Source organism: Aegilops tauschii, chromosome 5, assembly GCF_002575655.3.
Source record: "Aegilops tauschii subsp. strangulata cultivar AL8/78 chromosome 5, Aet v6.0, whole genome shotgun sequence".
Classification (NCBI taxonomy): Eukaryota; Viridiplantae; Streptophyta; class Magnoliopsida; order Poales; family Poaceae; genus Aegilops; species Aegilops tauschii.
The window spans coordinates 379518344-379535615 of NC_053039.3; the positions used below are offsets into that span (position 1 = coordinate 379518344).

Below are 17272 nucleotides of genomic sequence, written 5' to 3' on the forward strand. Positions count from 1 at the left end.
GTATGAAGATCTGGGAGCTTGACATCGAGCCAATCTCTTGCCTCACTCCAAAACATCTTTGCATGCGTGCACTTAATCAGTGCATGATAGATATCTTCGTCTGTATGAAAACAGACTTTACACCGGGCCATCTCCGCAATGTGCCGGTACTACAATATGCTTTCAACAGGCAAAATATTCCTGAGTACTCGCCACCAAAACACCCGCACTTTTGGCACAACCTTGAGCTTCTAGAGTCTAGACCATAACTGTTTTTGATTCTCTGAAGATTCGGTCACGGTCCCTTCCCCTAGAGCGCCATGCTCGTTGCGGGTCATCAAAGATCGGTAAGCAGATTTCACAGAGTAGATCCCAGACTTTTTGGCAGCCCACTGGGCTTTGTCACGTACACAGCACAACAAGAAACGGGTCAGTTTGGGCCTTTATGATAGGATACGGAGATTAGTACTTGAATACTCGTATATACTGCCCCATATTAGTACTAATATCTGCACTAGATGGTTAGGGAGGTCCCCGCAAAAAATTAGATGGTTAGGGGGGGCGATCGGGGGGGGGGGTCCGCCCCTGTACCCGACCTCAACGAGTGGCTTGAGGAACGCCAACAGATTCCAGACGCTCTACGGCAGCACCTTGTTCATGCCAAGAAAATAATGAAGAATCAAGCTAACCAACGAACCCCCAGAGAATTCCAAGTGGGCGATCAGGTTTTCCTCAATCTACAGCCTTACATTCAGACATCTTTGGCCCGACGGGCCAACCAGATTCTCAGATTCAAATTTTTCAGGCCTTATCCGATCATCTGACGAGTGAATGACGTCACGTATGAACTGCAACTACCCGAATGATCATCCATCTTCCCCGTCTTTCATGTATCGCAACTTCGCAAGGCGCTGATACCAGGTACAAGTGCTTCCTCGTCACTTCCAACCATTGCTGACACTATCAGTGTGCCTGTCAAGATCCTAGACAAACGGTGGCGTCACGGCTCCCACAAGATACGCGAGCAGGCCTGGTACGTTGGCAGGATAATCAAGCTACTCCAGACACTTGGGAAGATCTCGAAGATCTCGGGCGACGTTTTCCTGCTGCACCGACTTAGAGGAGTAAATAGCATAAAACTACTACTTTATAGGCTAGGGTACCAAAAAACTACCGGTTTTTATTTTTCCTCAGATAACTACCAAATGAGCGGTCCGCTGTTTCAAAAAAACCTAATCATAGAGTGCTTTAAAATTGATCGCGATTATGACAGTTGGGACCCGCATGTAGGAAACCGTTTGTTTGACCATCTGTTTGACTATTACCTTACATATGGGGTCCGCATGTCAGTGTCTCTTTGTAATATTCTAATATAAAAAATATGTTCTCTTACACATTTACAGACAACCCCTGTAAGTTCTCAGAAAAAAGCAATCGGGTCCCTGGATTTTTCAGACAAAGCAATCGGGCCCTTGAGGATAACTCGCCCAGAGAAACGACGCCGGCAGCTCACCGGCGGCCAGGTCGCCGGCAAGGTGAAAGGAGGTGGCTCGGCCGCCTCGTTCCTCAGCGCAAGGCGGGCGACGGACTGGGTGGCGGAGTTCCATGCCGACCGCTGCCGCTGCTCCTTGCCATGGCACGCAGTGGCCCGTGCTCCTGGACGCGGCAGCCCGAGCCCCTGGCCATGGCGCGGCTGGTGTCGACCCGTGCTCCTTGCCGCGACTGGTGGCAACCCATTCTCCTTCGCGCTCTTGGCGGCGGCCCTTGCTCCTCGGCGTCGCGGGCGCGCTCCTGGCCATGGCACACGGATGGCAGCGACCCGTGTTCCTACGCTGCAGCTACTCCTCCGCGCGTCCTTCGTTCCCGCCGTCATCCTTGTCTTAGCGCGTGACGGAATGTGGAGGTGGCCGTCGGCGGGTGGGGGTAGTCGGGTAGGGGGGAGGAAGAAGAAAGAGCCAGAGAAGATAGAGGAAGAAGAGACAACTTACACGGGGTCCCCCATGTAAGGTAACAATCAAACAAAACGGCCAAACAAACGGATTGTTTAGGGGTGGACCCGACCTGTCATAAAACAGTTTAAATCGCTAGTAAGGAATGTTTTGGGTTTTCTGAAACAGCTGGCCGCTCATCTGGTAGTTATCTGAGAAAAATTAAAAACCGATAGTTTTTTAAAACCGTAGCCTGTAAAGTAGTAGTTTTATGCTATTTACTCGACTTAGAGACAAGTCGTGTCTGAAGAAGGAGGGGGTGTTAGCGACCCAACTGCACCTGGGCGAGGAGAAGCTGTTGGATAACGTAGCAGAAATTCAAAATTTTCTACGCATCACCAAGATCAATCTATGGAGTAATCTAGCAACGAGGGGAAGGGGAGTGCATCTACATACCCTTGTAGATCGCGATGCGGAAGCGTTGCAAGAACGCGGATGAGGGAGTCGTACTCGTAGCGATTCAGATCGCGGTTGATTCCGATCTAAGCACCGAAGAACGGTGCCTCCGCGTTCAACACACGTGCAGCCCGGTGATGTCTCCCATGCCTTGATCCAGCAAGGAGAGAGGGAGAGGTTGGGGAAGACTCCATCCAGCAGCAGCACGACGGCGTGGTGGTGGTGGAGGAGCGTGGCAATCCCGCAGGGCTTCGCCAAGCACCGCGGGAGAGGAGGAGGAGGGAGAGGGGTAGGGCTGCACCGAAAGAGAGACGTTCTCGTGTGTCTTGGGCAGCCCAAACCTCAACTATATATAGGGGGGAGGGGGCTGCGCCCCCCTTAGGGTTTCCACCCCCAAGAGGAGGTGGCCAGCCCTAGATCCCATCAAGGGGGGGCGGCCAAGGGGAGGGGAGGGGGGCGCCCCACTAGATGGGCCCTAAGGCCCATCTGGACCTAGGGTTTGCCCCCTCCCACTCTCCCATGCGCCTTGGGCCTTGGTGGGGGGGCGCACCAGCCCACCTGGGGCTGGTCCCCTCCCACACTTGGCCCACGCAGCCTTCTGGGGCTGGTGGCCCCACTTGGTGGACCCCCGGGACCCTCCCGGTGGTCCCGGTACATTACCGATTTCACCCGAAACTTTTCCGGTGACCAAAACAGGACTTCCCATATATAAATATTTACCTCCGGACCATTCCGGAACTCCTCGTGACGTCCGGGATCTCATCCGGGACTCCGAACAACATTCGGTAACCACGTACATACTTTCCCTATAACCCTAGCGTCATCGAACCTTAAGCGTGTAGACCCTACGGGTTCGGGAACCATGCAGACATGACCGAGACGTTCTCCGGTCAATAACCAACAGCGGGATCTGGATACCCATGTTGGCTCCCACATGTTCCACGATGATCTCATCGGATGAACCACGATGTCGGGGATTCAATCAATCCCGTATGCAATTCCCTTTGTCCAACGGTATGTTACTTGCCCGAGATTCGATCGTCGGTATCCCTATACCTTGTTCAATCTCGTTACCGGCAAGTCTCTTTACTCGTTCCATAACTCACATCATCCCGTGATCAACTCCTTGGTCACATTGTGCACATTATGATGATGTCCTACCGAGTGGGCCCAGAGATACCTCTCCGTTTACACGGAGTGACAAATCCCAGTCTCGATTCGTGCCAACCCAACAGACACTTTCAGAGATACCTGTAGTGCACCTGTATAGCCACCCAGTTACGTTGTGACGTTTGGTACACCCAAAGCATTCCTACGGTATCCGGGAGTTGCATAATCTCATGGTCTAAGGAACTGATACTTGACATTAGAAAAGCTCTGAGCAAACGAACTACACGATCTTGTGCTAGGCTTAGGATTGGGTCTTGTCCATCACATCATTCTCCTAATGATGTGATCCCGTTATCAACGACATCCAATGTCCATGGTCAGGAAACCGTAACCATCTATTGATCAACGAGCTAGTCAACTAGAGGCTTACTAGGGACATGGTGTTGTCTATGTATCCACACATGTATCTGAGTTTCCTATCAATACAATTCTAGCATGGATAATAAACGATTATCATCAACAAGGAAATATAATAATAACCTATTTATTATTGCCTCTAGGGCATATTTCCAACAGAAGCCACGGTACCGGGCCGGCCCAGGAGAGAGAGGAGGCCCTGGAGAAGGATTAGTGCGCCCTATTGGCAGGCTGGGAGCTTCGGACCCCGGCGAAAGGCGCCCGCACACTCATGCCGCCACGACGTCCGATGGAAAATCAGAACGGCCGTCTCTAGCTCAACCCTGGAGCTCGCGTCGCCGTACGCCGCGCATTGGATCCGGGGCTTTTGGCGGCTCGCCGCCGTACATCGCCCGTGGCTTTCTCGATCGTTGATGGCCGCCGGCCCCGCCCTCGCGCCGCATGCTTTTTTTTGCGGGGAAAAATGAATTCTCGTTACTCAAGGAGGCTTCTCAGCGAGAGCCAGGTTTACAACAAAGCCTATCCCGGCAGTAAGCCAGACTGCTGTGCGCGGAGTGCTACGGCCATAGGCGGCCAGCTCATGACTAATCCTGTTCTGCAGACGGCTACAAAGAGTAAAAGAGATCTTCCTAGCATTGCTTCCAGCCAACCTACGAATCTCCTTTATAAGTGCATGATGTGACGATCTATCCATCTCGCGTGCTTTTCCTGCCGCAGGAAGCAGAGACCGGGAAACAGGGCCGCACGTTACTGTTGGATAACGTTTCCCGCCAGAAAAATGGCCAATTACACGCATAGAAAAATGGCCAGTATGATAATGCAAGATCGAAAGGTATATAGTACTCTATATAATTACTATTTCTCTCAAGGTTTTTCGTGTCTATGCACCTGGCATTGGCGACACGGATCTTTTAATCCCCTGTGCTTCTCCGACGCGCAGGTTCTCTGGGTGGCAGTTGGGACCTGTACTGGTACTGCTGTCTAGGGCGGTTGATGCCATGGGCAGTTGCGAAAGCTCGCTTGCTCGCGCCATGGCCGGCGCTCGATGTGGACCGGATTTTGAGACAGAAGAGATGACCTTTCTTTCTTTCTTTCGTTCTTTTTTTCTTCCCTCATCCTCACCACCCCTTTTGACCCCGGGGATACGTTGCCTCGGCATCCGTTCTTCCAGCCTGTCGACCTCCGCACCACGCTGCCTTGACGATAAAATTAACCGAGTCCAAAAATAAATCACTCCAAGAAATATGCCGTACCACTCGACGAGGCCACTGGCAGAACACAAGTAACCGACGGAGCAACTGTTTGCGCACACTGCGCCCGGCTAGCACCGCAGAGAAAATCATTAGCACCGCAGCCGCAGATGGCCATGGATTAGACATCACAGCTATCAAGTCCGTATAACCGTTTCATGATCAGTGTGCGTTTGGGGTCGCCAGCCCGGCCGGACACAATTAGTAGCGGTGCGTTTGGATAAATGGATTTCACTTGAATTCAGCCTGTCGCCTGGCCCCGCCGCCGCACGGCTTGCTGTTCCTGTTCCAGCCCACTCAGCGGCGCCAGTGCGCCATGATTTCTCTTCTCCACCGTGATTGCTCCACGCACGCTCCAAAAGAACGGCAAGTTGCCGATCGAATGCATAAACAGTACCACTCCTCCTACTACCCGAGAATATACAGTGCTATTACTACTCGTCCATGGAGTAGTTCGCAGTTTTTCCATTTCGGTTTCGTCACCTTTTTTCGTATTCAATACGGGCAGATGAGATCTAGCCAAACCGACAGCCACAAGGATCGACCGATCGATCGAGGCCAGAAATGAACAAAGTAGCTAGGCATGGCATGCATGGAGTGCACGATAACTCCATGCTGATGCTAATTTTCTCTATACGAAAAGAACACCATTTGTGCTCGTCACTGCTACATCCAACGCCACAGAGATCCAAACCGAAGGTGGGAGATGGAGAACAAGTGGAAATACGTGCAAAAAAAGCTAGTGTTACGCCAGGAAGTGAGAGAAAGCAAACAAAAAAAGCGTTGGAAAATGCATGGCGAGCTTTGCCAACTACGCGCGGCACGGCAGGCATCTTACCTTAAACCCCAGTGCCCACTGGCCAGGGGCATGGGCGCCACGCTCACGCTACATATCCGGGCGAGCCGAGCTAGCTAGGTGCACGCCACTCTCAGTCCACACTCCCCTCACGCTCCGCACAATGCGGTGCCTTCGCCTCGCCGTCGCGCTGGTCTTGCTCGTCGCGCTGCCCCTCGCGGCCGCCGCGGGGGCCAAGGCCAAGGCCCCGGCCGCCCCGCCGGCGCCGCCGAACGCCACGGCGGCGATGGCCAAGGGCGGGTGCAAGGCCTTCGCGGCGCTGATCGCGGCCTCGCCCGACGCGGCGTCCACCTACGACGCGGCCGCGAGCGGCGGCATGACGGTCTTCTGCCCCTCCGACGACGCCGTGGCGTCCTTCATGCCCCGGTACAAGAACCTCACCGCCGACGGCAAGGCGTCGCTGCTGCTGTTCCACGCCGTCCCCGTCTACTACTCGCCGGGGAGCCTCAAGTCCAACAACGGCGTCATGAACACGCTCGCCACCGACGGCTCCGCCCGGAACTACAACTTCACGCTGCAGAACGAGGGCAACGTCGTCACCATCAAGACGGGCGCCTCCGGGGCCGTCGCGCGGGTCAGGTCCACGCTGCTGGACACGGACCCCGTCGCCGTCTACGCCGTCGACAGGGTGTTCGAGCCCGTCGAGCTGTTCAAGCCCGCGCCGTCCCCGACCCCCGCGCCCGCGCCCGCCCCGGCCGCCGACGCGCCCAAGGCGGGCAAGGGCGGCGCCGCGCGCCACCGCTCGCCCCCAGCCGTCGCGGACGCGCCCGGGCCCGAGGCCGAGGACACCGCCCCGGCGGACCAGAAGAAGGACTCCAAGAAGAGCGCGGCCGCCGGCGCGCCGCGCGCAAGGTGGCTCGCCGCGGCGCTGGCGACCGTGGCCGTGGCTTCCACGCTGGCTTAGGGTATTTTATTTCCCTCCCTGGTGCTTGATCCGTTGGCGTGATCGATCGTGGTGTGACGGCGTGCTCGTGTAGTGCTTCTTCCGCGGAAGACATACTAGTTGTGTGCTCGATTTTCATCTGCTTTTTCTTCTTCTCTTTAGATGTTCTTATTATCCGTGAGTTGCCGCCATGATTCTGCTCGTGCTACTACAAGAGTACAAGACCACGCATGAGAGGTTTCATGCCATCTTGAGCTCCCCAGACATTGATGTTCTTTTGGTCGATCCGGCGACCGGCGAGTGAAACCTTGGAGCGAACTTGCTCCATGCCGTGTTAACGGACGAGCGTATTTTGTGAATTCTCGTCGACAACATGTTTTGAGTGACATGTTCCTAGTCCTACAAAGTCAATTTGTGGTTGGAGCCAAGTCTCAAATATCTATGGCGTCTTCGTCAGATCCTGTAAACAAATGCAACGACGACGGGTCCGTTGCTTGAACGGCGCGCGAGCTTTCATTCATTTCTTGGGACTTCAGCTGTCGGTGGATGCTTTGCCATCCCCGGCTCAAGCAGGTCAAACAACACAAACCACACATGAAAGTAAAAGTAGTGCAGGTGACAAGGAGTAGAATAAAGAGAGGAGGAAGGAGCGGTGAAAAAGCTTGGCCCGGGCTGATGCTGATGCATGGCGATCAACAGCGAAAGAAGAAGAGAAGTTACAGCACCTTCCATTTCGGGCTTTCGGCCTAATTATATCCCCCACATGGAGCGCTAAAGCTTAGCAGTGAGAGTGATACCGGCACGCTGGGCCTCCGCCGCTGCCGCTGGCCCACTACGCACGGGGCTCTAGGCGTAGCCCAAACATCTTTTGGTGCAAGAGAGTGGTGCTCCTCTGGATTGGACGGTGCACCGAGACGAGACGATTTAATGAACAGCAGTCAGCAATCATGTGTCGGCCGAGCAATCTCGTGAACGGTCGAGCAGTTCCCGCGGTCCGGCCGAGGTTGCCGACACGCGCGCGCCACCACCGCGACACCAGCGGCCGAGAAGAGCCATGCACGCCTAAAGAACGGCCACGGGCACGGCCACGGCAACGGCAACCCGCGCGCACGCCGATCGGCAAGCCATCCGCACGCACGCGACGACGGCGAGCTAGTTCGTTAACCAACGCCTGCGCACCCACCCACCCACGTAACGCGCGCGCGCACCGGCGCAGTCATGGCTCGCACGACGCTGCTCCTAGCCGCGCTCCTCCTTGCCGCCGTGGCCGTGGCGCCGCTGGTCAGGGCCGAGAGCGCCGCCGACGCCCCCGCCCCTGCCGACGCGCCGGCTGCAGACGGCCCGGCGGCCGACTCCATCGACGAGTCCGCCTACGCGCCGGCCGTGGAGGTCAACAGCTTGGCCGACACGCTGTCGCCGGCGCCTGCCCCCGACGCCTGAATGGATGATGACGTGTACAGTTGCAAGGATCTGTATTCCTTTTCCTAAGTAAATCATTCATGGTTGGATTTTTGGTTTTCCTAGGAAAGCTAGATGGATCATAGCAGTAGGAGTTGTTGCGGTGTCGTGGGCTTTGTGGAAATCTAGAAATAAAGCATTTTTTTCAAAATATTTATCCCTGCGATCCTTCAAGCATTATTACGCAATCTGCTTATTGGCCAAAATTCTGAATACAGAAATGAGAACAACGCGGGGTACAAGTCAAAGGAGCAAGGCTTCTGCTGCAAGTGTTAACTGAGATCTTCAACAAGCCCAGAAGCTGGGCTCCAAGCCTCCAATGGTCCTTCGCATTGCTGGTTAAGTTGTTCATAGACGTTCAAGTTCTTAGTCTTCAGTTTGGTCTTTGTTGCCGCTGCTATGTAGATGTTACTTGTGACAATTCTCGTTTAGGTATAGCCGAGGTCTTATCAGCGTTCTTTCGCTACGTGGCCCGAGAGGCACATCTGTAAGAATGAAGTTAGTAATAGTTTGTTAGTGTGTGAGTTTGTTAGACAGTTTGGCTGGGATATGCAGGATGTTGCCGAAATCTGATCGCGGTGAACACTCGATGGTTGGTGTGTATTATCAAATTTCAAAAATGAAAATTTGGGGGAAACCTCTTAATTCAAGAAAAAGTATATCACTCATATTCTCTGAAAGAAATAAAAGTTGTACTGGTCATGTTGTAGACTTTAGTTTTTGCCTAGTTTTACTTTGGTATCGATTGACCAATCTCACTTGTCGCCCATCGTGTTTCATTGGGCCCACACACCGCTCAAGCTCTTTCTTATCCCCTCACATGGAGCGCTTTCCTAGCCATTCGTTCCACCGCGTCTCTCTCTTCATGTGGCCAATATTCTACCCTGCCCCAGTTGCATGTCCCTCACCATGCAACTCCACTCGACCCAATTACATGTTCATCATCGACACGTACCTTGCCCTCTGCCTTCGGACCCAATAGCAATGTCCATCCTCAACATACAATCTGCGCCCTCCCAAACTCGACCCAATTGCATGTCCATTTTTGACATGCAACTTGCCCCAACGAACGGACCTAATTGTATGTCAAACCTTGAGACACAACTCCACCCGACCCAATTGTATATGTCCACCCTTAGCACAACTTGCCCTCCGACCCCGACATAGTTGCATATCTACCTTCGACACATAACTTGCTCCTGAGACGACCCAACTGCATGTCCATCCTCCACAAACAACTTGCCTCCTCCTCAATCCCAACACACAGTTGCATGATAAACCTTGACACATAACTCCATCCCGACCTAGCATTGGTATGCAACTTGCCCCAACCCGACCCAGTTGCATGTACATATTCAACGTCCAACTTGCTTCTCCCCCTCACTCGGCCACGACCCAATTACATGTCAAACTTGACACACAACTCCGTTGATCCAGTTGCATGTCCAACCTACACATACAACTTGCCCTGACCCAACTTGTCAAACCTTGACACACAACTCAACCAGACCCGATTGCGTGCAGTTTCGACATGTAACTTGCCCACCAACCCGACTCAGTTACATGTATGTACTCGACACGCAACTTGCCCCCCAACCTGGCGTAGCTGCATGCCCACACTCGACACACAACTTGGCCCTAATGCCGACCCAATTGCATTTCAACACTCGACACTCAACATGCCCCTCAACCCAATCCAGTTGCCTGTGAACACTCACATGCAACTTTCCTCCTGACCCCGACCTAGTTGCATGTACAGTACGACTACAACTACAAACGCGGGCAATTTGATCAGTTTTAAATATGTGAAACCTTTTTTAAATAACATTGAACATATTTTAAATGCACAACGAATTTTTTGAATACACGAGTAACAATTTTAAATACAAGTAAACATATCTTTTCAAATACGCGATACATATTTTTAAGTAACGTTCAACAAATTTTAATGGATGATGAACACTTTTTAAATATTTGATAACATTTTCTAACGAACATTGTCAATTTTTGCACGACGATCATTATATCAATACTTTGGTGGATATTTTAAATACAATTTGATTTTTAAATACAAGACAAACATTTTTCTTATAATGATGATTTTTTAAATGCACATTGAACTTTTTAAAAAATACATGATGAACATTAAATTTACGATATTGTTTTAGGCCCATGGACATTTTTAAGTTTCATGGATACTTTTTAAAATTTTGAAAACATTTTAAATTTTTCATGATTTTTTTATTAACATTTTTAGTTGTGCACACAACACATATGTTGAAAGATCGTGAATGTCGCCTAGGGGGGGGGGGGGGTGAATAGGCGCTTTAAAATAATTACGGTTGAGGCTTGAACAAATGCGGAATAAACCTAGCGGTTAATTTGTCAAGCACAAAACCTACAACAACTAGGCTCACCTATGTGCACCAACAACTTATGCTAAGCAAGAAAAACTACTTAGGTGATAGCAAGATATATGACAAGAAACAATATGGCTATCACAAGGTAAAGTGTATAAGTAAAGGGCTCGGGTAAGAGATAACCGAGGCACGCGGAGACGACGATGTATCCCGAAGTTCACACCCTTGCGGATGCTAATCTCAGTTTGGAGCGGTGTGGAGGCACAATGCTCCCCAAGAAGCCACTAGGGCCACCGTAATCTCCTCAAGCCCTCGCACAATGCAAGATGCCGTGATTCCACTAAGGGACCCTTGAGGGCGGTCACCGAACCCGTACAAATGGCAACCCTTGGGGGCGGTCACCGAACCTGTACACTTTGGCAACCCTTGGGGGCGGTCACCGGAACCCGTCAAATTGCTCGGGGCGATCTCCACAACCTAATTGGAGACCCCGACGCTTGCCCGGAGCTTTACACCACAATGATTGAGCTCCGAACACCACCAACCGTCTAGGGCGCCCAAGCACCCAAGAGGAACAAGCTCAAGGGTACCAAGCACCCAAGAGGAACAAGCTCAAGGGTACCAAGCACCCAAGAGTAATAAGCTTCTCAACTTGTAACTTCCACGTATCACCGTGGAGAACTCAAACCGATGCACCAAATGCAATGGCAAGGGCACACAGAGTGCCCAAGTCCTTCTCTCTCAAATCCCACCAAAGCAACTAATGCTAGGGAGGAAATTGAGACGAAGAACAAGAAGGAGAACACCAAGAACTCCAAGATCTAGATCCAAGGGGTTCCCCTCACATAGAGGAGAAAGTGATTGGTGGAAATGTGGATCTAGATCTCCTCTCTCTTTTCCCTCAAAAACTAGCAAGAATCCATGGAGGAATTGAGAGTTAGCAAGCTCGAAGAAGGTCAACAATGGGGGAAGAACACGAGCTCAAGAGATAAGGTTCATTGGGGAAGAAGACCCCCTTTTATAGGAGGGGGAAAATCCAACCGTTATGTGCTCAGCCCGCACACGAGCGGTACTACCGCTCCACGAGCGGTACTACCGCTCGGGCGGAAGAAGCAGTGAAAAGGACCAACAAAACAAGAACCTTGGGGCGGCAGTACCGCCGATAAGCGGTACTACCGCTCGCCCCAGCGGTACTACCGCTGGAGGAGCAGAACACAGGACAAAAGGAGGCAGGACAGAGCAGAGTACGGTGGCAGTAGTGCAGTAGCGGTACTACCGCTCGACCGGAGCGGTATACCGCTAATAGGCGGAACTACCGTGCCTTACTGCCGCGCGACTACCGCTGAACCCGACACGAAAAGAGCAGACCCAAAATCGAGGCGGTAGTAGAGCGGTACTGGAGCGGTACTACCGCTTGACGCTACAAGCGGTACTACCGCTGCCACCGCGGTACTACCGCTGGGAGAAAAACAGAACTGCCAAAACTTCTTCATATGAGCTCCGAATTGAGCAAACTCAAGCTTGTTGGATACAAGACGACGAGTAGCATCAAAACAGCGACTAGTTATAGTAAGAAGAGGCAGGGGAGGTATGCCAACAAATAGAGGAGTGAAACCTTCAACCGAGAAGAACCGGCATAACCTCCAACATCGAAAACATCATAGAAGATGCGAGTGAACTCCGTTTTCGATGAACTCGAGCTTGTCATCAAGATGACCATAAGCTCCAAAACTCACAAAGAGAAGAACCAAACAAGAACCAATAAAGATGATGCAAGGATGCAATGGTTTGAGCTCTCTACGAACGATACGATCAAGCTACTCATCGAGAGCCCCCCTTGATAGTACGGCAATCGATCCTATAACCCGGTCTCCCAGCTATCATCACGAGACCGGTAAAATAGAAAACCTATCAAGAGCAAACCTTTGCCTTGCACATGGTCCACTTGAGCTAGATGATGACGATCTTGACTCCCTCAAGATGAACCACCTTTCTTGATTGCGTTGGCTCGATGAAGACTAGTTGATTGCTCCCTCATACTCACAAGTCCATTGTCACCACAATGGCTTCAAGCATTTGATCTCTTCGTGATGCTTTACTTGAACTTGCGCGCTTCACTTGAACTTGCACACCGCAACCTAACCCCACAAAGAACTCTCACGAAGACCATGGGTTAGTACACAAAGCGTAATTGACAATGCTTACCATACCATGGGATCGCTTGATCCCTCAGTACATCTTGTGCGCTTTGTGTGTTGATCAACTTGATTCACTCTTGACCTAGTCTTGATCAACCTTGATTCTTTCCAACTCTCTTCATTTGGATGATGTCTTGAAGGTAAACATGAATGATCACACAATCTTCTTCTTCAAGACATGCTTGCAATAAGCTCAACTCTCACATGACCAATCTTTGGATAATTCCTTAATAACACCTTGGTCACCACATAAACTCCTTGAAACCAACACATGGACTTCAAGAAATGCCTATGGACAAATCCTTCAAATATAACTCAAGGCACCCATTAGTCCATAGAGATTGTCATCAATTACCAAAACCAAACATGGGGGCACCGCATGTTCTTTCACATGTTTTGTGTATCCTTTTTATAGAACAAAAACTTGCAATCTCCCATTCAAAATAGAACAACAACTTGCCTATCAAAAAGAAAACAACGTGGTGCAACATTTTTTTCTCTCTGTGTGTGTATTGTGCATGGGAATTTTTATAATGACTTTTGCCCCCCCCCCCCCCCAATTTTTTACCATACACTTTACTTGCCCAGCGTGTGAATACTTTTTTCTTGTGCAACAACAACAACATTGACAATAAGGGCATCCCCAATGTCATGATGTCAAATTTGTGATGTGGCCAGAACTTTGCCATCGATGTCAAATAGCCCATTTCTCCACAGTGTACTGTTTCTCATATTGTGTACAACATCCTCACAGTAAGACCCCCGCAAAAATATAATGCTTTAGAAAATTGCTACATGTATGCCAACCCCACATGGTTCGTGTAGTTTGGTGAGATCCATATAGTATTTTATTGTCTTGGGAAGTTTGGCACCGAAGCACGAAGAAAGCTTCGGTTCATATTGGTTTGCGTACGGCACTAGTCTCCACAATGTATGATGACGCTGTGAGGAACCGAAACTCAATTTGGCAATGCTATTTGGCACACACATTGTGGGTGCCCTAACAACGACAATAGCCCAGGCCCAATAGAAGGTTGTCGGGGTGTCGGCCTGTGGTGTGCTGGAGAGGGCCCGGCAAAACAAAACAGTGTCAAAACAAAGAAGACAACAAAAACAAGTGGCGACAACAAACACCAAAACATCCATCCAGCGGCTGGAACAGGATCTGAACCCGTCCCGCGGCTACCTACAACTGCGCGCCACCACTGCGCCGTAGCCACCGCCCAGAACCACGCGCGACGCAACGTCCAGGCAGCCCCGCCCAGAAATAGCCACCTCCGGCAGCTACATAACACCGCCCCGTCGCCTCTCCCCACGCCACATCCACAGCGAACCAAGCCTCAGAGATCACTACGCACAGCAGCAGCACCAGCACCGCCAGGAAGTGCAGTAGTCGACGCAGCTGAGCCATGGCCCGCCGCACGGCCCTCATCCTCGCCGCGCTCCTCCTCGTCGCCCTGGCCGTCGCGCCGTTGGCCAACGCCAAGAAGGCCGCCAAGGACAAGGAGGAGAAGGCCTCCGACGCCCCCTCGGCCGACGCGCCGGCCGCCGACTCGCCCGCGGAGGGGCCCTCCGATGGACCGGCGGCTGCCCCCGGGCCTGAGGGCATCGCCGGCCTCTCGCCCGACAACGACGACAACGACGACAAGTGAACCCGAGTGCATGCCCTTCTGGAAGGATCCGTTCGATGCTGACCAGATCGTCCGCATGGATTTTAGTTTCGAGACAATAATAATACTACTACGTATAGGCCTGTTGCCCTGCTAGGAGGATGCCGTCGTAATTCAAATTTTTGTTTTTCCGTCTTTTCAAGTGTTATTATGAGCCGTGTTATTTGTCGTGTTCCTTAATTCGTGTTATTTGTAATAACAGTATTTATCGAATCAAATATTTCCGTGTTAGCATATATATGGCTCCCTCCAGTTTGCAAATCATTTTTTATTTTTTATGTAACACACATTCTCATATGCCCTAATTGAACGCAACAATAATTCAGTGAAAATGCTATCTGGTGAACGTTTGTCAGAAGCCCAATCCTGACGAACGCCCGATCTAAATGATGGTGGCAGTTTCCTGCACAAAAACTGCCGTTAATTAAACAAACTGCATTGGAAGTTTTGCAAAAATGCCACTCCTCCTACCATGACTGCTAGCCACGCCTTTCACAAATGCCATCTTGGCTGGAAATGGCTCTTGGCTATCGCAGTCCTAATTTAGGGTGTTACGCCATAAACAAATAGCCATCGAAACAACTTCTAGCAAATCCAAGAAAGAAAGAAGAGGATTACTACACGTGAAAGAAATTATACTCCATAATCCCATATATAGACGTACAAAATCTTAAAATCACACTTGGAATGTTCCAAGTCATAAAAAAAACATGAGACACATAAAATTAGAGACAGTTTTGCCATTACCATACTCCACATCCTTTTTTATTCAAAAAATCTGCATATGTGTTTTGAGGGACCATAATTCTGTAAAAAAGTGTACTAAAGGCTTGTGTAGGTATTTAATTTGGAGGATAGTTGATGGTTAGTTGTTTGATTTGTAGCATTTGTAGCCCAGTGTAATTGTTCGGCTGCACTCATACCCTTGAAAATAACCCTTACATTTTTCAAGCTTTAAAAAACTTGTGTGTGCTTCCCGATAATGCAAAAAATTCAGTGCCCTATGTTACATTGTATTGCAGATTTTATCCCCAAGGGCTTTGTTATACTAGTGTAATCTGTGCTTGAATATAATATATGGCACCGCTGGCGTCTTTTCTTGGTCGAAAGAAAAAGGCACGATATTCTAATCTTATATTCTAGGCTCCAATGTATTATTCACATATATGGGCTCTGAGTACAATCGGCTTTAATCTTGAAATTCTAGATGATAAACCCGACATACATGTGGTAGTTTTTCTTTTTACAATTTTACAAAGAGAAGTCCATATAAATTCATGTGCCACATATGTCTTTTGGTGCTTCTTTCTGTTTCTCTTGATGATCTTGTTTCCTTTTTAGAAGCCTTACTAATAATTTGTTGTGATTCTGATTTTCATCGTACTTCTTTAGTGTTATATATGGATACATGTCACGGCTTTTTACTGGTACCGACCTCCCAGTAAGATGAAGTTATCCTTATTGCAACAATTAAGTTACAAGCTTTTCTTTTTTACTTAATACTAGATGATATGAGTAGGAATTTTAAATTACTAATATATGAACTAAAATACATATGAGTCACTATATGTAATTTATCGATTTGAGTCTTTTCCCGTGCATATTTACATGTTGAGGTGAACATTTCTCATTGCATGTTCAAGTGGCATGTGTGCATGGTGAGAAAAATAGGTTAGTAGAGGCTAAATACTAGATATAATATAAATTAATAATATAAGAACTAAAATTTATAATACATATGTTTTAGTATATACAATTATTTAGCAAAATCTTTTTCCATGCATATTTGCATGTTGTGGTGAGTCTTTTTCGTGCATGTTGGCATCCTCATATAGCATGTGTACCATGTTGTGAAAAATAGGTTAGTGGAGGCTAATTATTTAGATATAGAAGATAACTACTTGGGGTGGATTCAGTAATTTCTTGCCACATAATAATTAAACATGTCATCTTTAAACCGAATGAGCTTAAAGTCGGGCGCAACTCCATGTGCATTTGTAGACCGAGAAATGCCCAAATAATTAGTTGCACAGTTCTACGACTAAGCGTGCTTGGTTCACCGACTATTTCTGAATGAGATAGGGATAGCCATCTTGTGGTTGATCATGTTTGGCTCAGAGCACCAAGATTTTGGAATGTTCCGTGAGATAAAAAAAATAAACAATTAGAATTATCAATTCCTAACTGTGAATTTCTCGGTCCGGGTTAAAAGCAATGGAATAGGGATACGGAGCGAGATGATGCCCACAATAGTCGAGTAATGCTACATTTACGGACTTATATTTACATAAAAAAATTACGGGTTGAGGTGGTTGGCTTGAAAATCAGGGAGGATCGAACAGTGAAAGTCAGGAGAGATTAGTGGATAGAGAGGACACGTATGCTCGTAGTGCCCTAACATTCTGCACGACCACAACTAAAGAAGTAAAGATGCATGCTACGCTACGTAGCACAAGAGGCTTGGGATGTCCAAGAAATGGTCAAGCGATTATAGCACGCAAGAAGAACCACACCAGGGCACATGTCCACGCGATCACCAACCAATGTCAAGCATGCAAGCCACTTGCTGGCGCGCGGCCACCCGCCATCACCATGGCCGCGCGCTGCGGCGGACCTTGCCCTTCCCTTCCCGCCCTTGCTCATATATATACGCCCGCCCACGCTCCAGCACGGTGCACCGTCCTCTCCCGTCCCCGCACTGCCAGCA

At 49.7% G+C, this 17272-nt stretch overlaps 1 protein-coding gene across 1 annotated transcript; it reads left to right on the forward strand.

Moving 5' to 3' along the window:
• The first annotated feature begins 6099 nt into the window (after positions 1-6099).
• Positions 6100-9053, forward strand: LOC109786283 (fasciclin-like arabinogalactan protein 1). Its single transcript, XM_020344863.3, has 2 exons — positions 6100-6901; positions 8556-9053. The coding sequence occupies exon 1, from the start codon at positions 6100-6102 to the stop codon at positions 6898-6900; it is 801 nt and encodes a 266-aa protein (XP_020200452.1). The 3' UTR covers position 6901; positions 8556-9053.
• The last annotated feature ends 8219 nt before the right edge of the window (positions 9054-17272 follow it).